Source organism: Pristis pectinata, chromosome 19, assembly GCF_009764475.1.
Source record: "Pristis pectinata isolate sPriPec2 chromosome 19, sPriPec2.1.pri, whole genome shotgun sequence".
NCBI classification, from domain to species: Eukaryota; Metazoa; Chordata; class Chondrichthyes; order Rhinopristiformes; family Pristidae; genus Pristis; species Pristis pectinata.
The window spans coordinates 18694505-18709364 of NC_067423.1; the positions used below are offsets into that span (position 1 = coordinate 18694505).

The window sequence follows — 14860 nt, forward strand, 5'->3', positions numbered from 1 at the left end:
CTCACCTGGCAGCATGTTCCAGGCACCTCTGTGTAAAAGAAACTTGCCTCACATATCTCCTATAAACTTTCTCCCTCTCAAGTTAAATGTATGCCCTCTAGTATTTGACATTTCCACCCTGGGAAAAAGGCTCTATCTACGCCTCTCATAATTTTTCTGATGCTCCAGAGAAAACAATCCAAGTTTGTCCCTCCTCCCCTTGTAGCTAATGCACCCCTATCCAGGCAACACCCTTTCCAAAGCCTCCACATCGCTCCTGTAACGCAGTGACCAGAACTGCACAAAATATTCAAAATGTGGCCCAACCAATGTTCTGTACAGCTGCAACATCACTTCCCAACTTTCATACTCGATGTCCTGCCCGATGAAGATAAACCTGCCATATGTCTTCTATACCACTCTGTCCACCTGTGTTGCCACTTTCAGGGAGCTGTAGACTTGCAGCACAAGATCCATCTGTACATAAATGCTCCTGAGGGTCCTGCCATTACTGTATACCTTCTTCTTGCATTTGACCTCCCAAATACATCACCTTAGGATTAAACTCCATCTAACATTTTTCCACCCAAATTTCCAACTGATTATTATCTTGCTGAATGCTTTGACAACCTTTCTCACTATCTATAACTCCACCAATTTTCATATCATCTGCAAACTTACTAATCAGACCACTTCTAGTTTCATCCAAATTATTAATATACATTACAAACAACAGAGGTCCCAGCACCTCTTGGCACAATAACACCCTTCTAGCACTACCCCCTTCAATATACCAATTTACCGTGGATCCCATGTAACTTGCTGGATTGGGACTTGGAGCTACCACCATCTTCTAACTCAGAAATAAGGGTGTAATTCAATAAACCAATGAGTGTTAAGACCAGACAAAACTGAAAGGGTGTGATCTACAGTTTAACTGAGAGAGTGGAGCAGAGATAAAGAAGCACAGGTATCTGACTGTTCACATTAGACCAGAAAAAATATGCTGGTGACTCTCAAAGAAGAATTATCTGGTCATCCAGCATCCCTGAGGCAGCATTTTAATTTTTCCCTTGGGCTTTCATAGTAGATCAATCAGGAATGTAAAAAACAGCTGACAGTTACATTCCTTTAAATTTGGGTTAAGTCAAGAAGAGGGAGGAGCTGAACTTGAAGGCACACACTCCCAGGGCAGGTATAGCACAGGGTTAGATACAGGATAAAGCTTTTTCTTGGGTAGGAGCCCTGAACTGTGTGTATTCCTTTGAGGTTTCCCAATAATTGACATGGAACCAGCTGCTTTTGATGGCTTTCTCAATGTTGCTGCTCTAGTAGTATAGATATACAGATCTCCCTTCATACCACTAGACTTCATTCACTCCACACCTCAGCTCCCTAGCCCCGTGACTGAACAACCAAATATCATTATGTCCTTCCACCTCAACCCTTTCCCATTTAGATTTTATTCGTAGTTACCATTCTTAAATCTGGGTTGGAGCAGAAGTATGAGTTTCTGACGGGGGCAAGACATGAGTGCCTGGGTTATTGCTACCTGTTGATCACCCTGTGTTTGCGCACGGTTGCCCTCCCAGGTACACAGTGGAAATGAGAGCAGACCTCGTTGTGCAGATGCTGAAGACATCGACCCCTGTAAACGGGCAGGTTACCGAGCTCGCAAAGAGGCCAATGCCAAGTGCAAGATCCTTAAGTCCAAGACCTTTGAGCGTTGTCACAGGGTGGTGCCACCTGAGATGTTCTTTGGCTCCTGCGTGTATGACCTGTGTGCCTGCGGTTCGAATATCGACGACTGCTTGTGCGATGCTTTGGAGGCTTATGCATCACAATGTCGAGAGGCTGGAGTTGTCCTGCACTGGCGATCACCAACACTCTGTGGTATGTTGTCTGAATCTAGGGCCTCCCAGGATCTGACTGGGTGAAGTGGTTGGGGAGGGGACACTAAAGGGCAGGGGGTAGTAGGCTTGGGATGGCTGTGGAGTTGTGTTGGCAGGGCTTGGGGAAGGTGGACTACATCAGAGCTGGGATTGCTGCCCATGTTTTGGGTAGGGCAGTGTCAGCAATCCACATCTCTGAGCTCATTGGGACCTGCAGTCAGTGTGACTGGACCACATGAAATGACAGCAACAACAACCATTAATATAGCACCACAAAGGTAGTAGAAATCTCCCAAGGCACTTCACAGGAACCTTATCAAGCCAATGCCAATACTATACCATCAGTAATAGGGTAGATGGCCAAAGACTTGGTCACAGTGAAGGTGTTAAGGAGCAATTTAAGGGCTGATGGATATTGAGACCAAGAGGTTAAAAGGGAAGGTATTCCCAAGCTTGGTGCCCTGGCAGCTGAAAGCACAGGCACCAACAGCAGAGCAATTAAATTCAAGACTAGCGATGGAGGAGCACAGATATTTCGGTGGTTGGGCTGAAGTATGGAGGGGCAAGAGCAAGGAGCCATTTGAAAGTGAGGATAAGAACTTTAAAATTCAAGTTTTGTGTAACATGGAGCCTACGATGGTTGAAAAAGATAATGCAAGGTAAGATACAGGCAGCAGGATTTCAAAGGACCATTAATAAAGCAGAATGAGGAAAGCTAGCCAGGAGTGCAGTGGAATGGTGAATAGAGACAACAAAGGCATGGTTGAGAGTTTCAGTAGCAGATTACCTAAGGCAGCCCTACTTTGGGCAATGTTACGGAGGTGGAAGCAGGATAAGGAGTACTGGGGCAGCTGAGTGTAATGGGATAATCGGACAGTATTAGCCGCATTGGGAGGGACGCTTTGTGTGGCAAGGTTGTAAAAGTAATTAGCTTGCTAACCATACTGTGGTCTCTCCCTGCAGCGGTCGGCTGCCCATCTGATCGTGGCTACGTGTTTGACGAGTGTGGCCCTCCGTGCCCAAAGACGTGTTTTAACAAGGATGTTCCCCTGGGAGTGATTGACGCCCACTGCTTCAAGCCTTGTGTCCCAGGCTGTCAGTGTCCAGCCGGTCTGGTGGAACACGAGTCACATTGTATATCACCAGACGCCTGTCCCAAAATCATTTACGGAAATTTGTGATTCACACTCTTACAGACAGACGAGCGCACACACACCCACATACACAGAAACATCAAGCACTATCAATGCACTTGTTGCCAATGTTTTACAGCAGAAAGGTGAAGAGGAAAAAATACAAATGACATTGAAGTGAGAGAACAAACTAATAACTTCTAATGTTGGCCCATGCACTCAGGACAGCAGGACCAGGTACAAGCATAGAGTGCAAAACCCTTAAAGCAGTTGCATTAGGAAGTCTCATCCCTCTCTGTTCAGCTAGTGTATGCGTATCTGCCATCTGGAGTGTTTTTGTTAATTTTCTGTCTTCAAGTCACTGTTTCTGAGCATAATTGTTATAACTGTTCACTGTATTATGTAAATTATATTTTCAGTTTTATAGTTAAGATGGGTATGATATCCAGTTAGAGGCTGTGAAAGGGATTCTAGATTCTTGGACCTCATCATTATTAAATTTGGTTATGTTTATATTCAATCTAGACAGTCCTATGCAGAGTATAGAGAAAGCATTCAGAGCAAAGCTGCCATGTGAATTCTAAACTAATTTCATTGCCTGGTAATCTGGCTCTGATACTGAATCAATCCCCAACTAACCTAATCCCCCGATCTCTCCATATCTTTGTGTAACTAATTGTTGGTTCCACAATTCTCTTCCCTTTCTCTTGCAGAAGAGTGTGTATGTGTGTGTGTGAGAGAGAGATCTATTCCAGCATTCATGGTATTGGCAAAACTCTACTATTCTCTACAGGCTTTAGAATCTTTGAGGAATTTCCTTACTGAAAAATGTTGGGATTGTGCCACTCCACTACTCATCTAAGGGGAAGCTCCTCATGCAGTACTGTACTAGTTTTTGTTCTTAGGTTTTGTGGATGGGACTTGAATTCAGTGACACCATTAATGGTATGTGATAATCCTTGAGCAAGTTATCACTTTATTGAGCATTTAATCCATAGGATCTGTCCCATACTAAAGTCAATAGCTCTCCTTCATGAGAACGTTACATCCCTTTTTTAATACTTTGAGATGAGCCTCTCCAGGGATCTGGAGTTAAGATTTTAAGAAACAGAATTTATTTAATCTTTGTTCACATTTTATCACTGAGAACTGTTAATGTCTAGTGTACGCTGCAATAAAACCACTTTTTTTATTATTTGGTTTGCTGAAATTGTTAATTTGTATGCCTCTCATTAGAAGATCTCATTTTGTGCAGGATTTCAGAATTACAAAAACAAAATCTCGTAACATAACAAGCATTCCCTCTTGGTTCTCTCTCCTTCAGATAAGTCATACTAGAATACATTCTCTGAATCATACCTTCTATAAAGCTCATTCCTCAAGTGAACGGTGACCATGGGAACTGCAGTATTTCAATTTATCCCGTCATTTTCTCAGGCAGTCCCTTGACATCGAGGATGACTTGCTTCCTCTCCATTTTTGTGTGTTGTGAGGTGGCCGGTAAGGCTAATGTGGGACTTGCAGACCTGCCAGAGCTGGTGCAGGAAGTGCTTGATGGCGCAAGTAGATTGATAGTTTAGGAGGTAGTGTGCTCATTCCAATTTTAAGAATATCCTCAAATTGTTTCCTCTGTCCACTTGGTAATCTCATGCCGTGATGGAGTTGGGAATAGATTATCTGTTTTGGAAGTCTGGGATCCCACCTTCACCCAACACTAGCAGGGGTTTATTCTTCTATTACCCAAGGTGCTGAGGTTTACTGGCTCTCTCATTTTGTTCCTAATTTCTACTGAAGTGATGCAAAGGATTGACCAGGTCAGCTAACTTGTTGAGGTCAATTAATAGGCTTGACTTCAGCAAAAAGCAATCAGTCTGTTGCGTTGAATTAATGAAAACATTCAATGCAAGTCAAGAGATACTATTGATACTATACAGTACAGATTTTTGGTCAAACCTCCTGGAATACTGAGCTCAGTTTTGGTCCTCCACAAGCTAGGTAATAGTGTTTTTGAAAAAGCTCTAGTGGAGGAAAGAATCTAAATAACTCAGGCTCAAAATATTTACTTTGGACATGGTTAACCTGATAAAGGTCTGTAAAATAATTAACAATTGATTTACTCCAGCTGGAGCAGGGCCAGAGACCACCACACTTAAGCTGAGGAGGAGTTGGTTATTGCATGGTTCTTCTTTTACCAGACAGAACCGAGCTTCTGAAATGTATTGCTGACTGGTGCACTCTTGCTAGCTAATAGATGGTATTTAACCAAAAGCTGGATCACTTTCTGAATGGAGCAACATTTGGATCATATAGAAAGTAATTATTTATATGTATAACACTCAGTCTGTGTGAGTTAGACTGTTCATCAGCCAAGTAGAGTAGAGATGGACTTTCCAGAGTATTTTTCCTAACTGTCCAAGAGCTTTTCCTTTGTCTTCTTGTCCCCCTCAGACATTTACAAAGGGGAGGGGCAGGTTGTGGCAGGAGGAAGTGTCCGATCATGATGTTCCTGCCACTGTGTGTGGAAAGCTTGTAGGATCTGCTGGTCTTTTCCTGCCTGTTTTTTCAGAGCTAACAATGAGCACAACCTTGCCTACCAGCACAGGACAGTGAGCCAAATGACTTTTTGTGAATGACCATTCTGTTATTCTGACCTTCCCATTCAAAGGTCTTAACTAACTCAAAAGTTGTTTCAAAACTGATGGGAATTGTTCCCAAAAGTGATTCCAACGTCCAGCAGAAGTCCTTAGGACCTCAAATTTGGTGTGGAATAGTAAACATGATACTGTTTACATTGGTGAGTAAAAATGAATATGTAATACTGAATTAAATTCCAACTATCATTGAGCAAAGTTCTCCTGACCACAAGACCCTCTCACTCCCAATGTCAGAGGCTTCCTCTCCACATTCCAGTCTCCTCCTGTCAGACCAACATCTGTAAATGTACCTCTTCCCTATCCTCCCCAGTCCCCAACAGATTTTTCCCAACCATTCCTTAATCTCTACGACAGTAAGCCAATGCTTCCTCCCTCCCAATCACCGCAGGCCCTGGCAGAGAGTCACTCCCCTTCTCTTTTCACTTCACTCCCCAGTGTTTCTCAGTGCCTCAAGGTAATCAGATTCAAGCTAGTGATCGCCAATGCTCTTATTCAGCACTTTGATTTAATATCCTCGAGAGGCTTAGATTCATTCTCGGACTGTGGATGTCACTGGCAAGCTTGCTAGTTATTGCCCTTCTATGATGGTTCTGATGTGCTATGACAGAGTGGCCTGTTGGGCCACTTCAGAGGCAATTGACAATCAAGCATATTAGTGCAGGACAGAGTACCCTATTCACAGACGAGACAAAAGTGGTGTTTCCTTCCCTAATGGACATTGGTTAACTAGTTGGCTATTTAGGACAATCCAATAGTTCCATTATCAATTTTACCTGAATCAGTTTTTTTATTCCAGAACCAAAACCAAATTCTCAAACTGCCACAGTAGAATTTCAATGTGCATTCCCTGCAGTACCAGTCCTAGGCTCCGGATTAGCAATCCGGTGTTTCTGGATTACTAGTCCAATTGTAGATTCTCTAACCCAATCCCCCTCAAGCACAGGAATTCCTGTTCAGCTATGTATTTGAAACTAATCTTTTTTTTGTTTTCCAGTACCGAAGGCAGGATTCCAAACTTGCAAAACCTGGCAAACTTGAGGCAGTGAAGGAATATGGGGCAGCGAAGGATGTCTCTGCATATTCTTCACTAAAGTGTCGATTTGAAATCCACTTCCCTGCCCTAATATTAGCTTCTATTTTTCAAATCTTTATATAATTCTCCTTTATATTCTAGTCTCTCCCTTGCTTGTAGCTTGCTCCCTTCATTCTCCCAATAGATAATCCTTGCTCTGTGTGTTGTCACACTGTGACCGTGTTCCTGATTCACTCCCAGTGACATTCCTCACACTGACCGTGTTCCTGATTCCCTCCCAGTGACATTCCTCACACTGTGACCATGTTTCTGATTCCCTCCCAGTGACATTCCTCACACTGTGACTATGTCACTTATTAATTGTCTAATGGAATTGAATCTTTAGTACTGAAGATTCAATCTCTCAGTACTGATAATTTCTATTCCACTTTTCTCCTAAATCATTCTGTGCCAATCCATTCTCTTTCTGGCCTCTCTTAACAGACCCTTTTACCAGCAAACCTTAATGCCAGTGTAAGTCCCCTCTTCTGTAGTGCAGTGCTATCCCCATGCCCCACAAGTTGTTCAAAGTTCCTGCCAGCTGTCCAGTTAGTTGGTTACAGCCCCGTCCTGGCTGAACTCTTCCCCAGGAATGACTTCCTTGTGGTGGGACAGCTGAAAAGATGCACATTCCAAGGCTTTGCATGGTCTGGGCCTGATCTCGCCCACAGACATTGTACCCTCCAACTATAATTTTCACTTCAAATAATGTTGACCATCTCAGAAAGAAATTCAAATGTTGAAGGAATTCAAAAGAAAAGGACAGAACTGAGATGTGGAATTGGGGGTTGAGGCTAGTCTTGCTGCCTCAGAGACAGGCAACAAACCTTCAGCAGTGGGAGTGGCTGACCTCCCTCCTTCTGAGCAACAGCCGCAGTTCCAATGTCCACCTCTTCATGTCTGGCAGCGCAGCAGCTTCTGGAAAACCTTCCTGAACTCAGTGTTGAAGACGGTGTAGATAATGGGGTTGACAGCACTGTTCACATAACCCAGCCACGTGACAACACTGATCAGCGTGGAGCCAATGGTACAGGCCTCACACAAAACTTTGAGTACATGAACCACAAAGAACGGTGTCCAGCAGGCCAGAAACACACCTGAGGGAAATAATGACAAAGAAGGTTAAGTCACTTCATCATTCTTTCCAGACTGGAATTAACTCCATAAAGATACTCCTCAAATCCTTTCCCTATCCCAACATTTACCGTCCTCCACAGCTACCGGCCCTGGGCTTCCCCCCCACCTTGCTCACCCCTTCCCTCCCATTGCCCAACTCCATCAGTAGATCTCCCCATTTTCTGCTCACCCACTCTCACTCTTCTCTCCTCACATATACTCCCTCCTACCATCACCTTCCTCTTCAAGGTCCCTCCCCACCCAGCGTCCTCCCCTCCCCAACCTCCAGCGCCAGACCTCTCCCACCAACCCCCTCCCCTCTTCCCCCACCCCCCACCACACCGCGCAGTGCCCCTGCCTCTTCCCTGTGCCAAGCCCCCACCCCAGCGGTGACACAGCGACTCTCCCCATCACCGCGCCCCTGCACCCCCCAGCCCCCCTCCACCACCCCGCCCCTTCCTCCTGGACCGCCTCCAAACACCCCCACCCCCTCCCCGCCACCCCACCCGCGCACCCCTCCCCCGCACCCCCTCTCATCCCCCTCGCGTGCCCTCCCCCACGACCCTCCCCACCCCCTCCCCCGCACCCCCTCTCATCCCCCTCGCGTGCCCTCCCCCACGACCCTCCCCACCCCCTCCCCAACTCCTTCTCCCCAACTCCTTCTCCAGTGACCCGCCTGTGGACGGCCCGCTCCGGGTGAACACCCACCCACTACAACCGGCAGGACTCTCATCGCTTTCCTCTCTCGCCTGCTGACCCGTCGGCTCCGGGATGTGGCCCCCGACCTGCCCACGAACCCATTCTCCCTCGGGGTCGCCCCCTTCCCCGCCTCGGCTGCCTCCACGTCCGACGTGCTGTCGAGCGGCGGGGTCACCAACTCGCTGTCCCGGGCGCTGCCGGTGGCCGAGCCCGCGTTGGGTGTCAGGTGCTTGCGAGCGTCTCCCTTGGGTGCGGTGACCGTCAGCCTGAAGGAGAGCGTCCGGTCCCGAGCCTCGGCTCTCGGCGGGGTTTTGCGGCTCTCGCCCCAGCGCCGGAGCCCACGGAACATCCCATAGTACAGGAAGAGCATGGCCGGGCACGGGATGAAGAAGGAGCAGATGGAGGAGTAAACTACAAAGGTCCCGTCCTCCAGCTTACAGTCCGTCACATCTCGGTCCGGGACGTTGTTGAGTCCGAAGATGACGGGAGAAGCCACGCCGAGGGACAGGAGCCAGGTGGCCGCGATGAGGACCAGTTGCCGACCGCTGAATTGGTTCCTGTTGTACTTGAGGGGCACCATCACGGCGATATACCTGCACAGGGGGAAGGGAGCAGAGGCCTCTGAGGAAAGCCGGGCAACGTCGCATCTCACAGGACAGCTAAGTGTCAACCACGTTGGTGGTTTGTTGACATCCCATCCTTGAAACGTCCAGTGGTTTCATGGCCACTGGTTGCTGACACTCAGTTTTATCACTTCAGGTTTTTTTTATTTGCTTTTATTAAGTTTCCCCACCTGCTCTGCTGAGTTTGGACCTCAGTTGGGTTACTGTGGCAGAAAATAACAGCCCATTGTTCCAGGGAGTTAGGAATGTCCACCTCCTCCTTATCCGGACACACATGCCATTGAACCAATGGTTTTCCTAGGTTCTGAGATATATCCGACTGAATCACAAACTCACCCAGTGTGTAAGGTAGAGAGGGACTGAGACTTTGGAGGCTGTTTTTATTTTGCCAGTGAGAATCTGAGGGCTTGATCAGGACCAGATAACCGGAGGCCTTGGTCAGGACCAATTAACTTGTATATTAGAAATACAAAATATATAATCCTACCTTTATTTCTTCCATCTTAATTTAAAGGAGACTTGCACAATTTTTAGCTAATATTCTCCTTTTTACATACCTATTTCTATATGCTGCTATAATCTGCTTATTTTTATTTCTCACCAGCCTACTCTCATTCTATTTTCCCTCTCCTTATCAATTTCCAACTATGTAATGTACACGTATATATATCCCTGGGAAATACCACAGTTTATCATTCCCCAGTCTGGAAAGACAACCATTAACCAAGAACTGGTGTTCTCTGTTCTTAAAATAATTTTTATCTAAGTTGGCACCAACACTGAACTTCTATTCCATTAAGCCTTAGCTTTGCTGAATCCCATTTCACATGGATTTCCTTAGCAAGTATTTCCTTAAAATCCAGGTAGACAACATTCAGTTTTCCATTCATTAACTTTCATTGTTGCTATATCAAAAAACTCAGATCATGAACTGCCTTTCAAAGATCTGTGCTGGTTCTCTTTAATTAATTCATGTCTCCAAGTGCTTTTTAATGTTTTCCATGATTATAATTTCTAAAACCAAGTGTGTAAGGTTAACTGACATTAAACTGACTTATTCACAATACCCTTACACACTTTTTCAAACAAAACCCTTGCACACTTTGTCACATTTGGGCACTCTGCAGACCTCCAGCACCTCCTCCATATCTGGAGAAAGTTCTCTCTCTTTCTCTTTCTCTTTCTCTCTCTTTCTCTTTCTCTCTCTTTCTCTTTCTCTTTCTCTCTCTTTCTCTTTCTCTCACTTTCTCTTTCTCTCTCTTTCTCTTTCTCTTTCTCTCTCTTTCTCTCTCTTTCTCTTTCTCTCTCTTTCTCTCTTTCTCTCTTTCTCTCTCTCTCTTTCTCTCTCTCTCTCTTTCTCTTTCTTTTTCTCTCTTTCCTCTCTCTCCTCCTCCCTCTCTCTCTCTCCTCCTCTCAGTCTTTCTTTCCTCCTCTCCCTCTCCTCTCTTGACCTCTTTCCTCCTCTCCCTCCTCTCCTTTTCTTTCCTTCAACATGGAATATGTCTTTGTATTCCTCAGTGTCTATGCAAGTCTGCTTCTGTCTAATGTGATGATAAGATACTACTTCCTTCTCCAATTCTTCATTCCTCTTCTCTATCTCTATAAGCCAATGCTTCTAATGATACAAGGAGGCCATTTTGTCCATCAGGTCCATGCTGGCCCGCATGTTAGCAATCCCATTAGTTCCTGTCCCCACTTCCATCTCCCCGTACCCCTGTAGCTCCTTCTCTCCACCCCCCCCCCACACACACACACACAGCCATTAATCCCCTCTCGATTCTTTTTGTCATTTTAGTAGCCCCTTAACCTACTAACACATCTTTAGGATGTGAGAAGAAACTGGAGTTGGTGCCCATCCCACTTCTAGGAAAGTTTTCTCTTAAACACAGTTCTTTATTTAATCATAGTTTATATGCATTTTGATAGGATACATTTCCCCTGGATTCTTCTATTTCCATATTTATCAGTATCTTATTTACCGGTGTTTTGTCTGTAATTCATTCTTGTCTAAAATCAGTTTGACAGTTGTCTTACTTATGCCTTTCTAAATCTTCATTTTCAACCTTATTTAGGTAACCTTGAGTAGTTACAACTTTTGCCCTATCTGTTATTTAACTAATTTTAATTTTAATGAAATGCTGCTTTAGGTAGGCAAGTACCAAAATAAGGATCAAAATCTCTACACTGTGGAAAGGTTCTGCAGTCACTTAAGTCTAGAGATTTATGGAGGTGGGTGTATAGTTGCTTCTGACAGAGTACATGAACATTGATACTGACCTGTCCACACTAATAGCGCACAGGTTGAGAATGGAAGCCGTGCAAAGCATCACATCCATCGTCATTAATGCATCACACAGGAACATATTCAGCGTCCAAATCCCCCCATGAAACTGGAGAAAAGCAGAAGCATTGAGTTAGAGGCAGCACCAACACTGCCGGTGGAGCCTCACATTGACGCAAAGAGTGGCTGAGCTATGTGGAACAGTAATAAACAATGTAGAGGGCAAATGAGTGCATAAGGGAAGTTCACCTGATGAACTTACTGCAGTCTATAAGGCGAAGCCTGTATAGACCTGTGTTTGATTGACATTAAGAGCAGGCAGGTTGATGAATTCTCGGTTGGTTCATGTATCAGGACATAGCACTTCTTCTAGATACTATTTAAATGTTCCTTAGAGTCCAGCCATGCTTTGCAGTCAAAATGGGAGTGGTTTTGTACAAGACCTTTAACCTGTGACCCATGTCTGAAGAAAGGACAGATATAGATCAGTAAGTCCAAAAATAATAAGAATTGTTTCTGGAAACAAAAATTACAGGAAGGAAATGGTGGGAGGCAAAAGTGTGGAAAACGGAAAATGTGTGTGAAGCGAGGGGGCAAAAGGAGAGAAGATGGTTAATAGGATTATAGTGAGCTGAAGGATTGAGGGAGTCGGAGAAGAGGGGCTGAGGTTGAGGGATTCAAATAGAAGATGGGTAAGATACTGGTCTATGAAGAGTGAAAGGGGTTTGTTTAGCCAAAGGACAACTCTTATTCTTGACATTACTGCTTTAGATTAGTCAGTCTCTCATTATTTGTTAGGTTAGATCCACAGACTATATCACCTATCTGGTACTAGCCTTTGGAATCTCTGAAAGGATAGAATGGAGGGACCTCTGCTCTGTGTCTAATCTGCCCTGAATATTTGACAAACCAACACGGAGAAAGAGCTTTACTTAAACTTAAACAGGAGACAGTGATCAATGTTTTGTCAGTCAATTGAGAGAATACATGTATATTGAGGGTTGGCACTTTTAAATATTTCGGTCATTCATCAATGTATGACTGACCTCTGACCTCCTACCAGTTGTGACATTTACATAGCTGGTGAAGGAACACTGGAGGTTGTCATGTGTGCATGAATGTCAATTTTCACTTATCTGCCCAATTCTGTATGTTCTCCAATTATTTCAGTATTTGAGGGGTTGCAAAAAGTACTGTGCAATGATCGGCAAACATTCCACTTTAACCCGTGACAGAGGGAAGGTCATTGATGAAAAATCTAAGGGCTGCCCTACAGATTATTTGGTTGGTGAGTGAGTGAATGCTCTACCTCAGTGTACACGTAGAGTGGCAGAACAAGAACTGCAAGAAGTAGATCTGCTGCAGCCAGGCTGACAATGAAGTAATTTGTTGCTGTCTTCAGAGATCTTTCAAGCAGCACACTGATGCACACCAAAATATTACCCAGCATAATGGCCACAATAAGCAGGATACCAAACAGGAGGGCCAAATAATTGTAGGGAGAGCTGCCATCCTCCTGAGTTTTATTTGCTATCCTATTGAACATGGTGAAGCAACCAAATCTTCAGCATTGGCTGTGTACTTCAGGACCATCTGAAAAGAAGAACATAGGTCAAGTCGTGTTGTGGTAGTATACATTGCAATAACAGTGGCTCCTTGGCTCTTCCCTTTCCTTTCTTGACTTCTCTATTTCCATCTCAGATTATATGTTACCAACCAATATCCACTCCTGATGTGCCAATTGCCCTCTCCCCCACAGATGCTGCTTGACTCACTGATTTCCTCCAGCAAATTGTTTGTTGCCCCATTATAAACCCAAGATTCTCACGGCCATCTTTACTACGTCTCTTCCCACCCTGTTTCCTGTAAGGAATCCATATCATTCTCCCAGTTCCATTGTATTTTCTCTGATGATGACACTTTCCACCCCAGTGCTTCTGAGGCATTCCTGTTTCCTTAATCATGGCTTACTCTCTGTAATAGTTGACGGGGATTTCTTCTGCGTCTCTTCCATGTTCTGCACTTCTAATCTCACCCCTTCCTCTCCTTCCCAAACCAAGCATAAGCCTTCCCTTGACCTCAGCTACCACCCCACTAACTGGTACATTCAAAGATTCATCTTCCATAATTTCCACCATCTTCAACAAGATGCCACCAACAGATCATCTTCCCATCTTCTCTGCAAGTCTCTCCTCTACATCGGAGAAACCACAAGCAAATTAGGTGACTACTTAGCAGAATACCTCCATTCAGTCTACAAGAATGACCTTGAGCTTCCAGTTGCCTGTCACTTTAATTTGTTGTCCTATTTCCAATCTAACTTCTCCGTCTTTGGCTTTGTACATTGTTCATGTGAAGCACAATGTAAACTTGAGGAACAGCATCTCATCTTCGGTCTAGCCATGCTACAGCTGTCAGGGCTCAGCAATTCAGCAATTTCAGATAACCCACCTTTCCAGTATGTGACAGAACTGATCAGTTCAGATGCAAAAGCATGGAAAGGGAACAGTCAGCTGATCAGGCAACATCTTTTGGGAGGGGTGAAAGGTTGCCACTTCAGGTAGATGACCTTTCATGCTGAATGATCATTGACTCTCTTCCATCAATGTTGCCTGACCTGCTAAAGTATTTCAGCATTTTCTGGTTTTGTTTCAGAATTCCAGCAACTTTGGTTATTTTGCTTTTCAATCCCTGGCCAGCTCTGATCTAATTCAGTTTCTCTACACAAATGCTCCTATGCTGGCTGTGTTTTCTCAGCATTCTCCTTTATTTCACCTTCCCAGCAACTGCTGTGCTCTGTATCTCACATACATTCTCCTCTCTTCTCCTTCTGTTTACACCTCCTCACCTCAGGTTAGTTGCCATTAACAAGCCTTACTCACCCTCTCTCTGTCATCAGTCTGTGTCAGTTCCCATTGGATCCATCCTATCACACACATTCCCTTTGTTCTCTCCACCCACCCTCTTCTCTGCAACTTAAAACAAGTTTGATTTTTAACTTTTCCTAGTTTTGATTAAAGATTGGCTCTGAAACATTGCATCTGTTTCTCTCCCCATAGATGCTGCCTGACCTGCTCAGTATTTCCATCAGTTTCTGTTGTTATTCCCAGCTCCTTATCACTGTCCAATGACCTTAGGTCAGCGAGTGCCCAGCTCTTGAATGCCGAACAGTAACTCACAAGTTTAGAATTCTCATAGAACCAAGCTTTTGAGAAAAAAAGCAAAAATATGATTAAAAACTATTGAGAAACCTGCCAAATAGATTACATCAAACATCACTGTAATGTTGATTTTTGTTATTCTAGACGTTATCTACCTTCCCTCCCAATTTTTCATTTCCCATCCTCCCTACAGTCTTGCATCCTGTTCACCCCCACACATGCATTCTTTCTTCTTCAAGGGTCCGGGCTG

The 14860-nt window shown here is 44.6% G+C and overlaps 2 protein-coding genes across 2 annotated transcripts in view; one reads left to right on the plus strand and one right to left on the minus strand.

The window, feature by feature from the left end:
• kcp (kielin cysteine rich BMP regulator) overlaps nucleotides 1-4145 on the plus strand; it is a 106724-nt gene extending 102579 nt beyond the window's left edge. Inside the window, 2 exon segments of the mRNA XM_052034140.1 lie at nucleotides 1572-1872; nucleotides 2835-4145. Coding sequence (XP_051890100.1) covers nucleotides 1572-1872; nucleotides 2835-3052 — 519 coding nt within the window. The 3' untranslated portion in view covers nucleotides 3053-4145.
• Nucleotides 4146-7608: 3463 nt separating this feature from the next.
• Nucleotides 7609-12995, minus strand: drd4-rs (dopamine receptor D4 related sequence). Its single transcript, XM_052034141.1, has 4 exons — nucleotides 12759-12995; nucleotides 11446-11558; nucleotides 8555-9138; nucleotides 7609-7827 (listed from the first exon to the last, which is right to left on the minus strand). The coding sequence occupies exons 1-4, from the start codon at nucleotides 12993-12995 to the stop codon at nucleotides 7625-7627; spliced, it is 1137 nt and encodes a 378-aa protein (XP_051890101.1). The 3' UTR covers nucleotides 7609-7624.
• Between the last annotated feature and the right edge of the window lie 1865 nt (nucleotides 12996-14860).